The sequence below is a fragment of the Chlorocebus sabaeus genome, chromosome 8 (assembly GCF_047675955.1).
Source record: "Chlorocebus sabaeus isolate Y175 chromosome 8, mChlSab1.0.hap1, whole genome shotgun sequence".
Lineage (NCBI taxonomy): Eukaryota > Metazoa > Chordata > Mammalia > Primates > Cercopithecidae > Chlorocebus > Chlorocebus sabaeus.
The window spans coordinates 128868990-128881956 of record NC_132911.1 but is presented as its reverse complement, the minus strand read 5'-3'; the positions used below and the strand labels follow the sequence as shown (position 1 = coordinate 128881956).

General features: G+C 40.6%; 1 protein-coding gene across 1 annotated transcript in view; it reads left to right on the top strand.

Moving 5' to 3' along the window:
• WASHC5 (WASH complex subunit 5) overlaps window positions 1–12967 on the top strand; it is a 71429-nt gene that overhangs the window by 19755 nt on the left and 38707 nt on the right. Inside the window, exons 6-10 of the mRNA XM_008001518.3 lie at window positions 786–978; window positions 3205–3357; window positions 4597–4710; window positions 6260–6431; window positions 11927–12054. Of these exons, the coding sequence (XP_007999709.1) occupies window positions 786–978; window positions 3205–3357; window positions 4597–4710; window positions 6260–6431; window positions 11927–12054 (760 nt within the window). The remainder of the gene's footprint in view (window positions 1–785; window positions 979–3204; window positions 3358–4596; window positions 4711–6259; window positions 6432–11926; window positions 12055–12967) is intronic.

Below are 12967 nucleotides of genomic sequence, written 5' to 3'. Positions count from 1 at the left end.
TAGTCTTCACTTAACTCAGTTTTGTAAATATTTATAAATTTTCATCTGGAATTATTCACTTATGTTGATCATGGGATGCCAATTCAGACACTGCTGGAGTGTTATATTGTATATGATCTATATGCCATATTGCTTTCTTATATTTGAGAAATGCTATATTCTGAAACAAATCCAGTCCCAAGGATTTTGGAAAAGGGATTATGGACCTTTACATAGAACGAATACCTATCTTCTAAGCAGGCTTTCAAAAATATAATTTCAAGGCCAGACATGGTGGCTCACACCTGTAATCCCAGCACTTTGGGAGGCTGAGGTGGGCAGATCAGTTGAGGTCAGACATTCAAGACCAGTCCTGGCCAACATGGTGAAACCCCATCTCTACTAAAATACAAAAATTAACCAGGCACGGTGATGGATGCCTATAGTCCCAGCTACTCGGGAGGCTGAGGCAGGAGAATTGCTTGAACCTGGAGGCAGAGGTTGCAGTAGGCTGAGATCATGCCACTGCACTTCAGTCTGGGTGATAGAGCAAGACACCATCTCAAAAAAAAAAAACCAAAAAGTTTATATATACATACATAGCAAGACTCCATCTCAAAAAAAAATACATCTATACACACATGTACATACACATAATTGTGAATCTTGAGGATAGAGATGGACCTATGGTCATATCTGAAACTGTATTGAGTCAAAGTAGAATGGAATTCTTCTGCTTTGTTGGACTTTTCAGTTTCTAATATGTGTGGTTTGGGCCTTTGTTTCCCGTTGTGAATATGACTCAGTGCTGCTCGATCTTCTGCTGATTCAAATATGGATGATATTTGTAAGCTGCTTCGAAGTACAGGTTATTCTAGCCAACCAGGTGCCAAAAGACCACCCAACTATCCCGAGAGCTATTTCCAGAGAGTGCCTATCAACGAATCCTTCATCAGTATGGTCATTGGTCGACTGAGATCTGATGATATTTACAACCAGGTGGGAATTAAATCTGTTAAGACCTATTAAGACTGTTTAACAGACTGATTTCACTTCCCTCTTTAATTACGCCTTTCCTTCCTTCTTTCCCAAAAGAGTAAAAGCAGCTAGAACCTTTTAAAACTTTTTGAGCTATGCCCCAGGATGATAAAGGAAAGAGGGTTATTAATTTTGGCAGAATCAGAGATTTCCAGGTGAAGATGGGATTTGAGCTGTTGGGAAGAAGATGCGTTCTTTTAGTCATTCATTCAAGAAATAGTTATTGAGTGTGTGATATGTGCCCATTCACGTGCTCAGTGCTGGGGACCCATCACCGAGGAAGGCAGGCCGTGTCCCTGCCCATACAGAGCTTGTAGCTTAGGAAAGGCAGATGACAGGATTATAGTAAAGCAAGGTGGGTGTCATCTTAGGGGAAGCACAGGGTGCCACTAGAGCATGCAGCAGTGGCAGCAAGGTCACAACAGGTGACAGAAGGAAGGTAAGAGGAGTGCCAGGAAAGGAGGCAGCCTGAGCAAGGCTGTAAAGATCATGCAGCATTTGAAAATCATCCCTCTCCCCTTGCCAGTGTGTGTAGTATTCACTTCCTTTTAAAAAACGCCAAAGAAAATTACCATTTGACTTCATTGTTCTGAAGAAAACGTAATTTCAGATGTTGTATTTTTAAATATTTGTAAAAATTATGATTAGGGAGTAAAGAGGCCTGTGATAACTGTGGATATCATTTATCACAGAATGAACCTGATCTGTGCAGTTCTTTAGGTAGCTTGTTAGGTTTTTGTGTGAATATGTTAAGTATAAATAAGAGAGTTTTTGTTGTTGTTGTTGTTGTTTTAAGACAATTCAAAATCAGAAGCTACCCACAGATGCCAGGTCTCTATAATAATTGTTGCCATTCATTGAGAATTCAGTCCAAACCAGCCACAAAGGAGGTTTTGTTCCTGTACCATTTTCTCTGTTCCTCACAATAGCGCTGTAACGTAGATGGCATTATCCCCGTGTTGCCGTTGAGAAAAATAAGACTTGGAGAGCTTAAATACTTTCCTCAAGTTCCTGTTACTAAGTAGCAGAACTGTAATTTCAATTTGGTCTGTGTGAATTTAGAGCATCTCATTCCTGATTGGCTGTCATTCCACGTCCTTCTGAAGGCAAGGTGTTTCCATTTCCTCCTTGCCCCATGATCTTTATTAGCACAAGGGTTAAGCTGTGGTTGTGCTGTGTGTCCACCCCACTTTCTGTCCTGCACCTCCCCCATCCCTGGTCACGGCTGATGGATCAGATTCTGTCTCCAGGTAATTTGGAATTGGGCCTGAGAAACAGTTTCTGGATTGGGGTTTATCCACAACATACAAAATACATGGCCTCATTCTGCCACGTATTTGGAGAGTAGCCTGGAGGGAGAGAAAAGTTGAGCTGACACATCAAGGGGAGAAAGAGAGAAGGCATTCCGGTTCCCTGCCCCAGCCCCTTCCTGTGGCCTGGCCACATTCTTGCCTGCAGGTTTCGTGTGACATGTCTATGTCTGTCCTTAAAACAATTTATCTCCTTTTTGCTTGTGGTAGCTCAAGGTGATATGTGCTTTGTGCATCCAAAAATTTCTAGTACCTGAGGGGATGGACTCCTGGGGAACACCAGCATTTAAAAGGCGGAAGCTGAGGACTCAGCAAAGGAGATTGAGAAGAGAGAGTGGTATCTAGGAAACCAGAGGAGGAGAGATTTCATTCCTCAGAGAATTAAGTGAGAGTCTTAAAAAGAAGGCATCGAATTGGATGGTTGTGAGGTCATGAGCAACCTTAGGGAATTCCACTGGGATGATGGTGGAGGTGAAATTTCAGTGAGTTGAATAATAAACAGAAAGTGAGAAAATAGCAACAGTGAGTACAGCCTGTCAGTTCTAAGCGTTGTCTCCAATGGGAAATATACAAAAATAAACAAGTGGTGGGAGACACAGGGATAGGACTTTTTTTTTTTTTTTTTTTTTTTTTTTAAGAAAAGACTTAGAATTGCAGTAGTCAAGGGCTGGAAGAAGAGGATATTATGGAGTTAGGGATAAGAAAGAAGACCTTGGCAAACAGTGGCACAGTCTGAGAAGGGCTTCCAGTGTCCAGGATCCTGAAAGGTGGTGGGCTTTGGAGAAACTGATGTGTCTTATAACCAGAGTTTAATTCGAGCATGTCTACATGCAGATGTTGCCAACAGCTTTCTCAAGGTGTCGTCTTGACATTGCAGGTCTCAGCGTATCCTTTGCCGGAGCATCGCAGCACAGCCCTGGCAAACCAAGCTGCCATGCTGTACGTGATTCTCTACTTTGAGCCTTCCATTCTTCACACCCATCAAGCAAAAATGAGAGAGATAGTGGATAAATACTTTCCAGATAATTGGGCAAGTATTGCTAATTTTTTTCCTCTGCAGTAAATGTGTTAGAGAACTAACTTCCCATTCTTTTGGCCTTTAACCCAGAGGTTGTAATGTTGTAAATAATGGGACATAACATCACATAGGTAAAGTTGCTCTAAGTGTTTTGAGAATTTTATAATTAGAACATGAAGGAATAAATGAGTCAGTAAAATTTCCTGAAGAACCCACTAGTCTTTTTCCAAAATGGATACTGTCAAGATTAAATCATTTATTAAAATATCTCTTGCTTTAGCTACTGAGATTACAACTAAGTTGTGTAAGAATTTGTTTATTCTTTTCTATTTTCTGATTCTAAGATAGCCGAATTCATCTAATTCATCACTTTGTGAATAGGAATTTCACTTTAATAATAAAGTTTTACCTATAAGCTAACTGTAGTGGGGTTACTAGAGTTTATATTATTGCAAGGATATGCTTGTACCTTTGTAAGCATTGTTTCATTTATAAATATTCTTATAGGAATAAAGCTTGCTTCATACTTAATATATATGAAATGAAATATATGAAAACAAAGAGGCTTTAACAAAATGCAGAGAGTTGGATTATATTCGCAGGTAGCAGATTTTGTTCTGCTTCTATATCAGCTATTGAACCACATTATCTGTTATGAGGGCCCTTCAATTTATTGGTAGTATGAGAACAGCCTACATTAGGAAGTGACGGTTCCTGGCCAACTGTGAATCATATTACTGAGCTCAGAGTTAAGCAACCAAGAGGAACACACTGGTAGTGTGGCTTCATGTTCCTAAGTTTAATAAAGAAGTTTTGACTATGATACTGTAATTAAAAACATATTTATTATTAAGAAAGACCAAAATCCAGTTACATGAAACACATAAGATACACACCTGAAAAAATACTCTGGCATACTGAAAATGAAGGGATTTTAAAAAAGATATCCCAGGCAATTGCCAACCAATAAAACAACTGGTGAGAAAACATTAATATTACACAATAGAGAATTTCAAAAAGAAACGTTAATAAGTGTAAAGAGATCTTTATACCTGTTAACATGAATTAACAATCAGGAACACTTACTTAACAATCAGGAACACTTACCTATATATTTGGAAAATCTTGGTTTTTCATTGGAATGGAGTTTAAACATGGAGTGGGTATTGCCTTCTATAACATTTTATGTATCCAACCCTTTGCCTTGAAGTGAGTAGGAATTTAACAGATACTGAATGTCTCCTCTTTCAGGTAATTAGTATTTACATGGGAATCACAGTTAATCTAGTAGATGCTTGGGAACCTTACAAAGCTGCAAAAACTGCTTTAAATAATACCCTGGACCTTTCAAATGTCAGAGAACAGGTACGTTCTAATCTGGGGACATTCTCTAATAACTGCAGGCCTAGTTTATGAAGTAGCAAATAAGCTAAGTAGATTTCCCAAGGAATTTGGAAGATATTCACTTAGACAATTTAATGCAATGATTAACAAAAGGCCAATTTTATAGGTTAGAATAACATAGGTAATTGTAGGTTTTTAAGTTACATGGTATATGTAAATTGGCGATTAGGATCCTGAGGAAGATTCAGTATAATCTAAGACAAATAAGTGTGGCGTATGCCCCAAATGACTTAGTTTACTTTTGCTTAAAGACTGTATTCTCATGGCCAGAGTTGGTCGTACCAATAGCTGGAATTGATAATGTTTTTATGATTAGGATGAATGATGAAGATGGTAACTGAATATGGATAATATGTCCTGTCACTGTAATTTAAATTTATCATTTCTGATGTGCTAAATAAGCAACAAGACTGAAGACATTCATCTTAAAGTTTAAATAGTTATATTCTGTCTCTTGTTCTTACACAAGGCAGAAGGGAACATCCAAGTAAGTAAAGGAATAAAGATAAAATCTTGGGGAGCGTAGTTAATATTTTTTTATGTTCCTCATCCTGGCTCAGTTACTGAGTTTCCTGTGTGGATAAAACAATATTGACTCAAAAAACTTCATCAGGTTTTATTCAAACAAATTGAATTCCATAAATAATGCACAAAATAATTTCAATGTTGGCACATCTCCTGGAAATATATTAGAGAAAGTGGCACTTTGATACTTACCAACATCAGAACATTAATTTTTCATTGCTAAAATCCCTTTCTAAAATTGCATTTTCTCATTTGTGACATTTTTAAGAGGTTTCTTGATACCATAGATTTCAACTAACTTGCCGAGGTTGATGATGTTTAACATTTGACTTGCTTTAAGTAAAGCAGAATAACCAAAATTTCCATAAAGCTGGTTTGGAAATTCATTTTTTATATACTAAGGTGTATTTTTTGCTAAGCTTTCGTAAGCCTATAGAAGAAGTCTTATATTTTAAGTGTTTCTGCTCTGTTCTGCCTTCTTTGTCAACAGTATTAGCGAGAACAAGCAATTGAACTTCTGTCCTTATTTTCTTTTTCATCTAAGTTAAGAATAGAAGAGTTCTGAGGAACCACCTGGTCCAAGTCTCCATCTGAAATTTGAAGAAACCAATACACGGGGATTAAGCCCCAAGTCACACCAAAGTTTAATCACAGCCAGAACTAGGATATAGTCTCAGAATTCTAAGTTCAGTGCTTTTTTTCAAATGTGTTCAATAAGCCAGTTGTCTTTGAGCCCTATAAGTATAGTCCATATGTTCATCTTATATAGAAATGTTATCTTTGAACCCTAGAACTATAGTCCATATGTCATTCATCTCATATAGAAATTACACAAAAATGTTAATCTTTGAGCCCTATAACTGTAGTCCATATGTCATTCATCCTATATGGAAATGTTACTATTTGTCAGTGAATTCATTTGAATGTGATTTATTTTCAAGATAAATGACTTTTTAAATGTAATTGAAGTTTTTTATTTGTCAAGGCAAGCAGATATGCTACTGTCAGTGAAAGAGTGCATGCTCAAGTGCAGCAGTTTCTAAAAGAAGGTTATTTAAGGGAGGAGATGGTTCTGGACAATATCCCAAAGCTTCTGAACTGCCTGAGAGACTGCAATGTTGCCATCCGATGGCTGATGCTTCATACAGCAGACTCAGGTAATGCACAGAAGGGGTGGCCGTTTATATTGCTCCATGTAAAGACTCAGAATCAGGACCTACTTCACGATGTAAAGTGATGTAGCAGGGAGAGAGGCCTTGAATGAGAAAGCTTTTTAAAGTTAGTCGTTTTTTGTCAACTTGGATAGGCCACTAGCGTACCTGAAAAGCTCTCCCCTGTCCCGTACTGTTAGATGCTAGGGAATAAGAGGACGTTTAGCTCTCATGTTCAAGGAGCTTGTCACTGATCAGACTAGGGAGATCAAATGTAGACATATGAAAAAAATAGAACTGCAGATCTGTGGTAGGCAAATAATGGCTTCCAGCCCATGCCCAAAGATGTTCATGCCCTAGTCCTTGAACCAGTAGATCTATTACGTGAAAAGCAGGGATTGAGGTTGCCTATTAGCTGACATTAAAGTAAGGAGATGTTTCTGGATTATCCCAGTGAACTCAATGTAATCATAAGGGTTCTTGCTGGGTGTAATAGCTCATACTTGTAATCCCATCACTTTGGGAGGCCAAGTCAGGAGGAGAGCTTGAGCCTAGGAGTTCAGAACCAGCCTGGGTAACGTAGTGAGACCCCATCTCTACAAAAAGTAAAAAAATTAGCCGGGCATGGTGGCATGCACCTGTAGTCCCAGCTACTCGGGAGGCTGAGGTGGGAAGATCACTTGAGCCTGGAAGGTTGCAGCCGCATTGAGCCAAGATCATGCTACTGCACTGCAGCCTGAGTGACAGAGCAAGACCATGTCTCAAAAAATATTATTAAAATAAGAGCCCCCACCCCCCCGTTTTTTTGTTTTTGTTTTTGTTTTTTTTAATAGACAGGATCTCAAGTCCCCCAGGTTTGAGTGCAGTGGCACAATCTCAGCTCACTATAGCCTCGACCTCCTGGGTTCAAGCGATACTCCTTCCACAGCCCCTGCAAGCAGCTGGGACTATAGGCGAGTGCCACCACGCCTGGCTAAGTTTTTTGCATTTTTTGTAGAGACAGTGTTTCACTATGTTGACCAGGGTGGTTTCCAACTCCTAAGCCCAAGCAGTCAGCCCACCTCAGCCTCCCAAAGTGCTAGGATTACAGGCCTGAGCCACCACACCCAGCCTATAAATAGGGGTCCTTAAATCAGGAAGAGGGAGGCAGAAGTGTCAGAACCAGAGAGATAGCAAAAACTTGACTGGCCGTTGCTGGCTTTAAAGATGGAAGGGGCCACAAGCCAAGGAATACAGGCAGCCTTTAGCAGCTAAAAACAGCAAGAAAACAGACTTTTCCCCTAGAATGTCCAGAACGAGCCCAACCCAGCCATCACCTTGATTTTAGCCCAGTGAGCCCCATCTCAGATTTGTCACTTCTAGGATGGTGAAAAAATAAATTTGTGTTGTTTTAAGCCACTGAGTTTGTGGTAATTGTTAGAGCAGCAGTGAGAAACGAATTCAAGGTCCAAGGCAGTAAACAGACACCAGGTGTGTCAAACAGACATTTGGTGTGGTTTGAGTTCAGAGTAGAGAGGCAAACGTTGCTTGGGATAGGGGAGCAGGGGAGGTCAGGAAAGCCCCATACAGGAATCAGGAACCAACCAGGCCTGTGATGAGGTTTTGAAGCAAAAACCAGAAGAAATTCTCGACTGCAGAAGTGATGGAATAAGTGATACAATTTTGGAAGTACAGAAAAACACACGGGCCCACTGAGTTGATGACCTGGCTGGACCAGAGTGCTCGTTTAGGGTAGACTGGGTCTTAGCCTTTTATGGGTCGTGGTCTCCTTCGAGACCTTCTAGCCACACAGTTTGACCATCAAGTTCAGATTGTGAGAAACGCCTCAACCTCTGGTGTAATGGTAGAAAAAGAAGTAAGTTGAACTAACATCTCTGAGCTTGTTCAGGGCTGACACATTTTCTTATTCTTAGTAAATGCTGGATCAACACTAATTAACCAATACCTTCCCTCATCCAGGGCTGTATACCCCTACCCCTAAGAGGTGTGTCATTCAGCAGGCCTGTAAAGCCCTCTGCTTTTTTTTTTCACTCAGCCAACTTTCCTTGAGGACCAGCTCTGAGACAGGTACTGTGTGCAGCACTTCTTTGTTTTTTCAGATAAGACTGTCTCTCTTTAAAAAACTGCACACGAGATTCCTCTGCAGCCTCCCTTTGTAACATGGAAGCCCCTGTCTCACAGCTCTTACAGCCAAGATGACTTCACAGTCCCTCTGGCTACCGTCTGCTTCCACTTCCTATGGGTGGTCCACAGTGAAAACAGCAGTTGGACTTCCGCATCCTTCGTATCTTTGAAAATGTGTGGAGTTTCCCCTCAGCCTTCTCTCCAGCTTCTTAAACCTTTATCCTGAGAGCTGCTCTCCAGTTTGTTTCATCATCTTGCTTGTTGGCCTATATCCATTTACAGTTTATGCACAGCATGAACACCATGGCTGGAGTTTTTAATCCCTGAATCTGTTTTTAATTAGTTGAATTTATTTTTTACATAAACTCCAGTTCTAATTTGAGGCTTTTACTACATTGACTCAGCTTTTAATCTTCTTTACCAAAAGTCTTGCATTCACAAGCGTATAAACAACTCAAGCCCTCACTTTATCCTGTCATAAAACCAACTGGGGTTTTCCAGTGACTCAGCCTCATCTTCATCTTCTGTGTGACCCTGCCTGAGGGCCCTGCCTGTGTTCAGAAAGCCAGTAGTCTCCTGAATTTGCACCCATGCCAGGGACAACCTTGGCTTGCCAGAGGTCTGTGGTTTTATCTTCAGCCACATTTGTCTTTCATTTTTGTGCCTGGCAGTTATCTGACATGATTGCACAGGGTCGTAATTTTTATCAGAAACAAATGATTGACCTATCTGATTGTGAGCCACACGTGGGAAAAGTAACCGCTTGGTTAACTTTTATGGAATTTCAGTCATGGTGTACAGAAAAGCAGGCCTATTCTCAGATTGCCTCCTGTTGCGTTGCTGGAGGCATTTCCCAGTCTTAAGATGCCTGTACGGAACCTTGTGAAGAAACATTCTCTGAGGAAATATGGGATGAGAAAGGCTGGCTGACTACTGAAGTTTGACCCCAAAGTTCTGATGGCTCTGCAATTCTCTGGGTATGAATCCTTAAGGGTCAGATCTGAGAGAGATGATCAGGCCCTGGGAACCCCAGAAGCAAACCTGGTTTATAGCAAAAAGCTCAATGTTAAAGCACATTGAGGAATGTAGTGTTTGTCCAACAACTGCGTACTTACATTCCCTATGCAAACATGAAAGCAGATTAAAATCAGGAGATTTCTAGTTTAATTAAAATTAGTGTAAAGACAACTGGAACTCCTTCTGAGTTTGTTTGATTTTTGTTTAGTTAGGTAAATACGGAGCTGAGAATTTTCTCTTTGTGTAATCAGTGTCACCGATTCCAATATATTTCTTCCCAGATAGTTCTGGCAAATTCATGAAAAATCAGAACTCTGCGGTTTCCTATGAAAACTGAGCCTCTTTTCCAGGTTGTCAGGCGTCTCCTCCTGATGGAATAACTTAGAAATCAGCATATAAGGTGACCTTCCACAGGCTTCATCATAACTAAAGCACCAAAACCACCCATGACATACACCTATACAACATTGTTGTTCTGTACTTGCCAGACATCCTGAGATATTGATGGGGGCAGGACTAGGAAGGCAGGAGGGTGTACATGTAATACTAGTATAACTACCATGGACCTTATACCTATCAGCTGTGAACTTGTTGACAAAGTCTGTTTAAGTCCTAGAGTTTTTATTTTGACTTTGACTTTATTTGTCTTAGTTCATTTTCTGCTGCTATAATAGAATACCACAGAGTAGGAAGTGTATAAAGAAGTTTATTTGGCTCACGGTTCTGGAGGCTGGGAAGTCCCAGAGCATGGTGCCAGCATCTAGCAAGGGTCAATATATGCCAGATAGGGAGATAGGCAGAAGGACAAGAAAGTGGGTGCAAGAGAGAGCTCACTTTTATAACAAAGCCACGGTTGCAATAACTAACCCACTCCCGGGGTAATGGCATTAATCCATTCATGAGGGTGGACCCCTCATAACACAATTGCCCCCCAGGGCTCTACCTCTTAACACTGCCACAATGGCAACCAAGTTTCTAACATATGAACTTTTGGAAGATGCATTCAAACCACAGCAGTAGCTTTGCCTTGTATTTTTGCCTTATTCTACTTATTCTTTCTTAGATAAATAATTTGCCTTATAAACCAGTCTAAGCAAATGTCAGTATTTTTTATTCTATTCTTTTCTTTTAACTTGGCGTTTATTTCATTTGAAATGGTTTAGCTTGGCTGATAGGATGACCTAAGAATTAGGACATCCAGTATTTTTACCTTCGGTCATTTAACAAGCATATAATGCCTCCTGTCACTGGGGATACAGTGCCTAATTTTGTGACCTTGGCCTAGTTGCTTTAAGCTCCCTGTGCCTGGGTAGTGGATAGTTCAGAAAACTGAGTGCTTGCCATGCCCTCTGGCCTCTACAAGGAGCAGGATGGCCACAGGTCTGCTGCTTCTTGTTTGGGGGTCCCTCGTCTTTGTGTGAGGAGCCTGTCCTTGTTGTGTCAGGCATTCCCCACGACCATTCTGGCTTCAGTGATTCACCACAAGGACACAGAGGACTCAGCATCTAGTAGTACTCACGGCTATGATTTATTATAGCAGAAGGATAGAAAGCAAAATCTGCAAAGGAAAAGGGCACATGGGGTGAATTTGGAGGAATGAGGCACAACCGAGCATCCTCTCCCAGTGGAGTCCCACAGGGCACACTTAATTCCCCCAGCAGTGAGTCGTGACAATGCATATGAAACGTTGTCAACCAGGAAAGCTCATTAGACTCAGCTTCCTTCGGTTTCTATTGGGGCTGCGCATTTAGGTAGCCTCTGCCCAGCACGTACCAAAGTTCCAGACTTCCAGAAGGAAAACGTTGTTTGTACAAACGTTTAAGCCTCAGTGAGCTGACCTTGTGAGTTCTCAAAATGATGGCAGCTCTTCGTGAAATTCAAGTTCCCAGATGCCAGTCAAGAGCCAGCCTTGCAAACAGGCCTCTCTAGGGATAGCAGTCCGTTACTGAATGGCAGGGATCAATGCCTAAAGCAAAAGCAACTCCAACAGACAGGACGTGAGGAAGCCACCCAGCTATGAAGTATGAAGTAGTACAATGAGGCTCTGCCCATTCATTTTAGGCAGTTGCTATAAACGAACCACAGAATGCTCACAAAATTTGGAAACACTGTTCTGCAGCTTGCTTTTTTTCATTCAACAGTCTCTCAAGGATGACACTCCATGTCAGTTTCAACTGTCATTTAATAGTTTAATTGTACTCCATGGCATAGATATACTATATTTCACCATCTTTTATTGATAGACATTTTGCTAATTACTTTTTAAATGGTTAAAATGAAGGAAGATATTTAAGAATTTATCTATTTCATAGATATTTTCTACACATTTAGTAAGCAGATAACACTTTTCCTATTTCTAGCTTGTGACCCAAACAACAAACGCTTTCGTCAAATCAAGGACCAGATTCTAACAGACTCTCGGTACAATCCCAGGATCCTCTTCCAGCTGCTATTGGATACTGCACAATTTGAGTTTATACTCAAAGAGGTAAAAATATTTGAATGAATATCACCACAGTCTTAGCTTTTTTATGCTTAAAAATACTAAAAAAAAAAAAAAAAAAAAAAAAAGACTAGGATTACTTGCTCTGTCTCTGATTCAGGTACAGATTCGAGCTGTTGAGATAGTTCTTATAGTAAAAGGACAGGAATAAAAATTTAACAAGCATGTAATGCCTCCTTTCACTGGGGATACAGTGATGGGGAAAGGTACACAAGATGGTAGAGGTTATAGCCTAATGGGGAATATAGACATTAATTAAAGAATCACTATAGGCCAAGTGCAGTGGTTCATGCCTATAATCCCAGCACTTTGGAAGGCCAACATGGGCAGATCACCTGAGGTTAGGAGTTCGAGACCAGCCTGGTCAGCAGGCTGGTGAAACCTTGTCTCTACTAAAAATACAAAAGTTAGCCAGGCATGGTGGTGCATGGCTATAGTCTCAGCAACTGGGGAGGCTGAGGCATGAGAATCACTTGAACCTGGGAGGCAGAGGTTACAGTGAGCCAAGGTCGCACCACTGCTCTCCAGCCTGGGCAACAGAGTGACAGCTTGTCTCAAAAAAAAAAAAAAAAAAAAATCACAGTAATAAAAATGTAAATACAAACTCAGATATTTGCTCTGAGGGAAAGAAATGTAGTTCTCCAAGTACCTAAAATAAAGTATCCTGTTGCATCCTGGTAGACTTGCATGAGAAGAGACACAAGAGCTTCTGAAGGGGCCTGGGGAAGGGATCTGTTGGTGTTAGCTAGAAAAAGGTAGGGAGTGTGATGCAGAACATTCCAGTGACAGGAAGAATATCAAGTCTTCTTGGGTGAGGAGGAGCATAAACAATTCAAAGACCTGAAAGACCAGTTGGCTAGAGGGGAGTGAGAGAAAGGTAGTGTGAAATGAGGCTGAA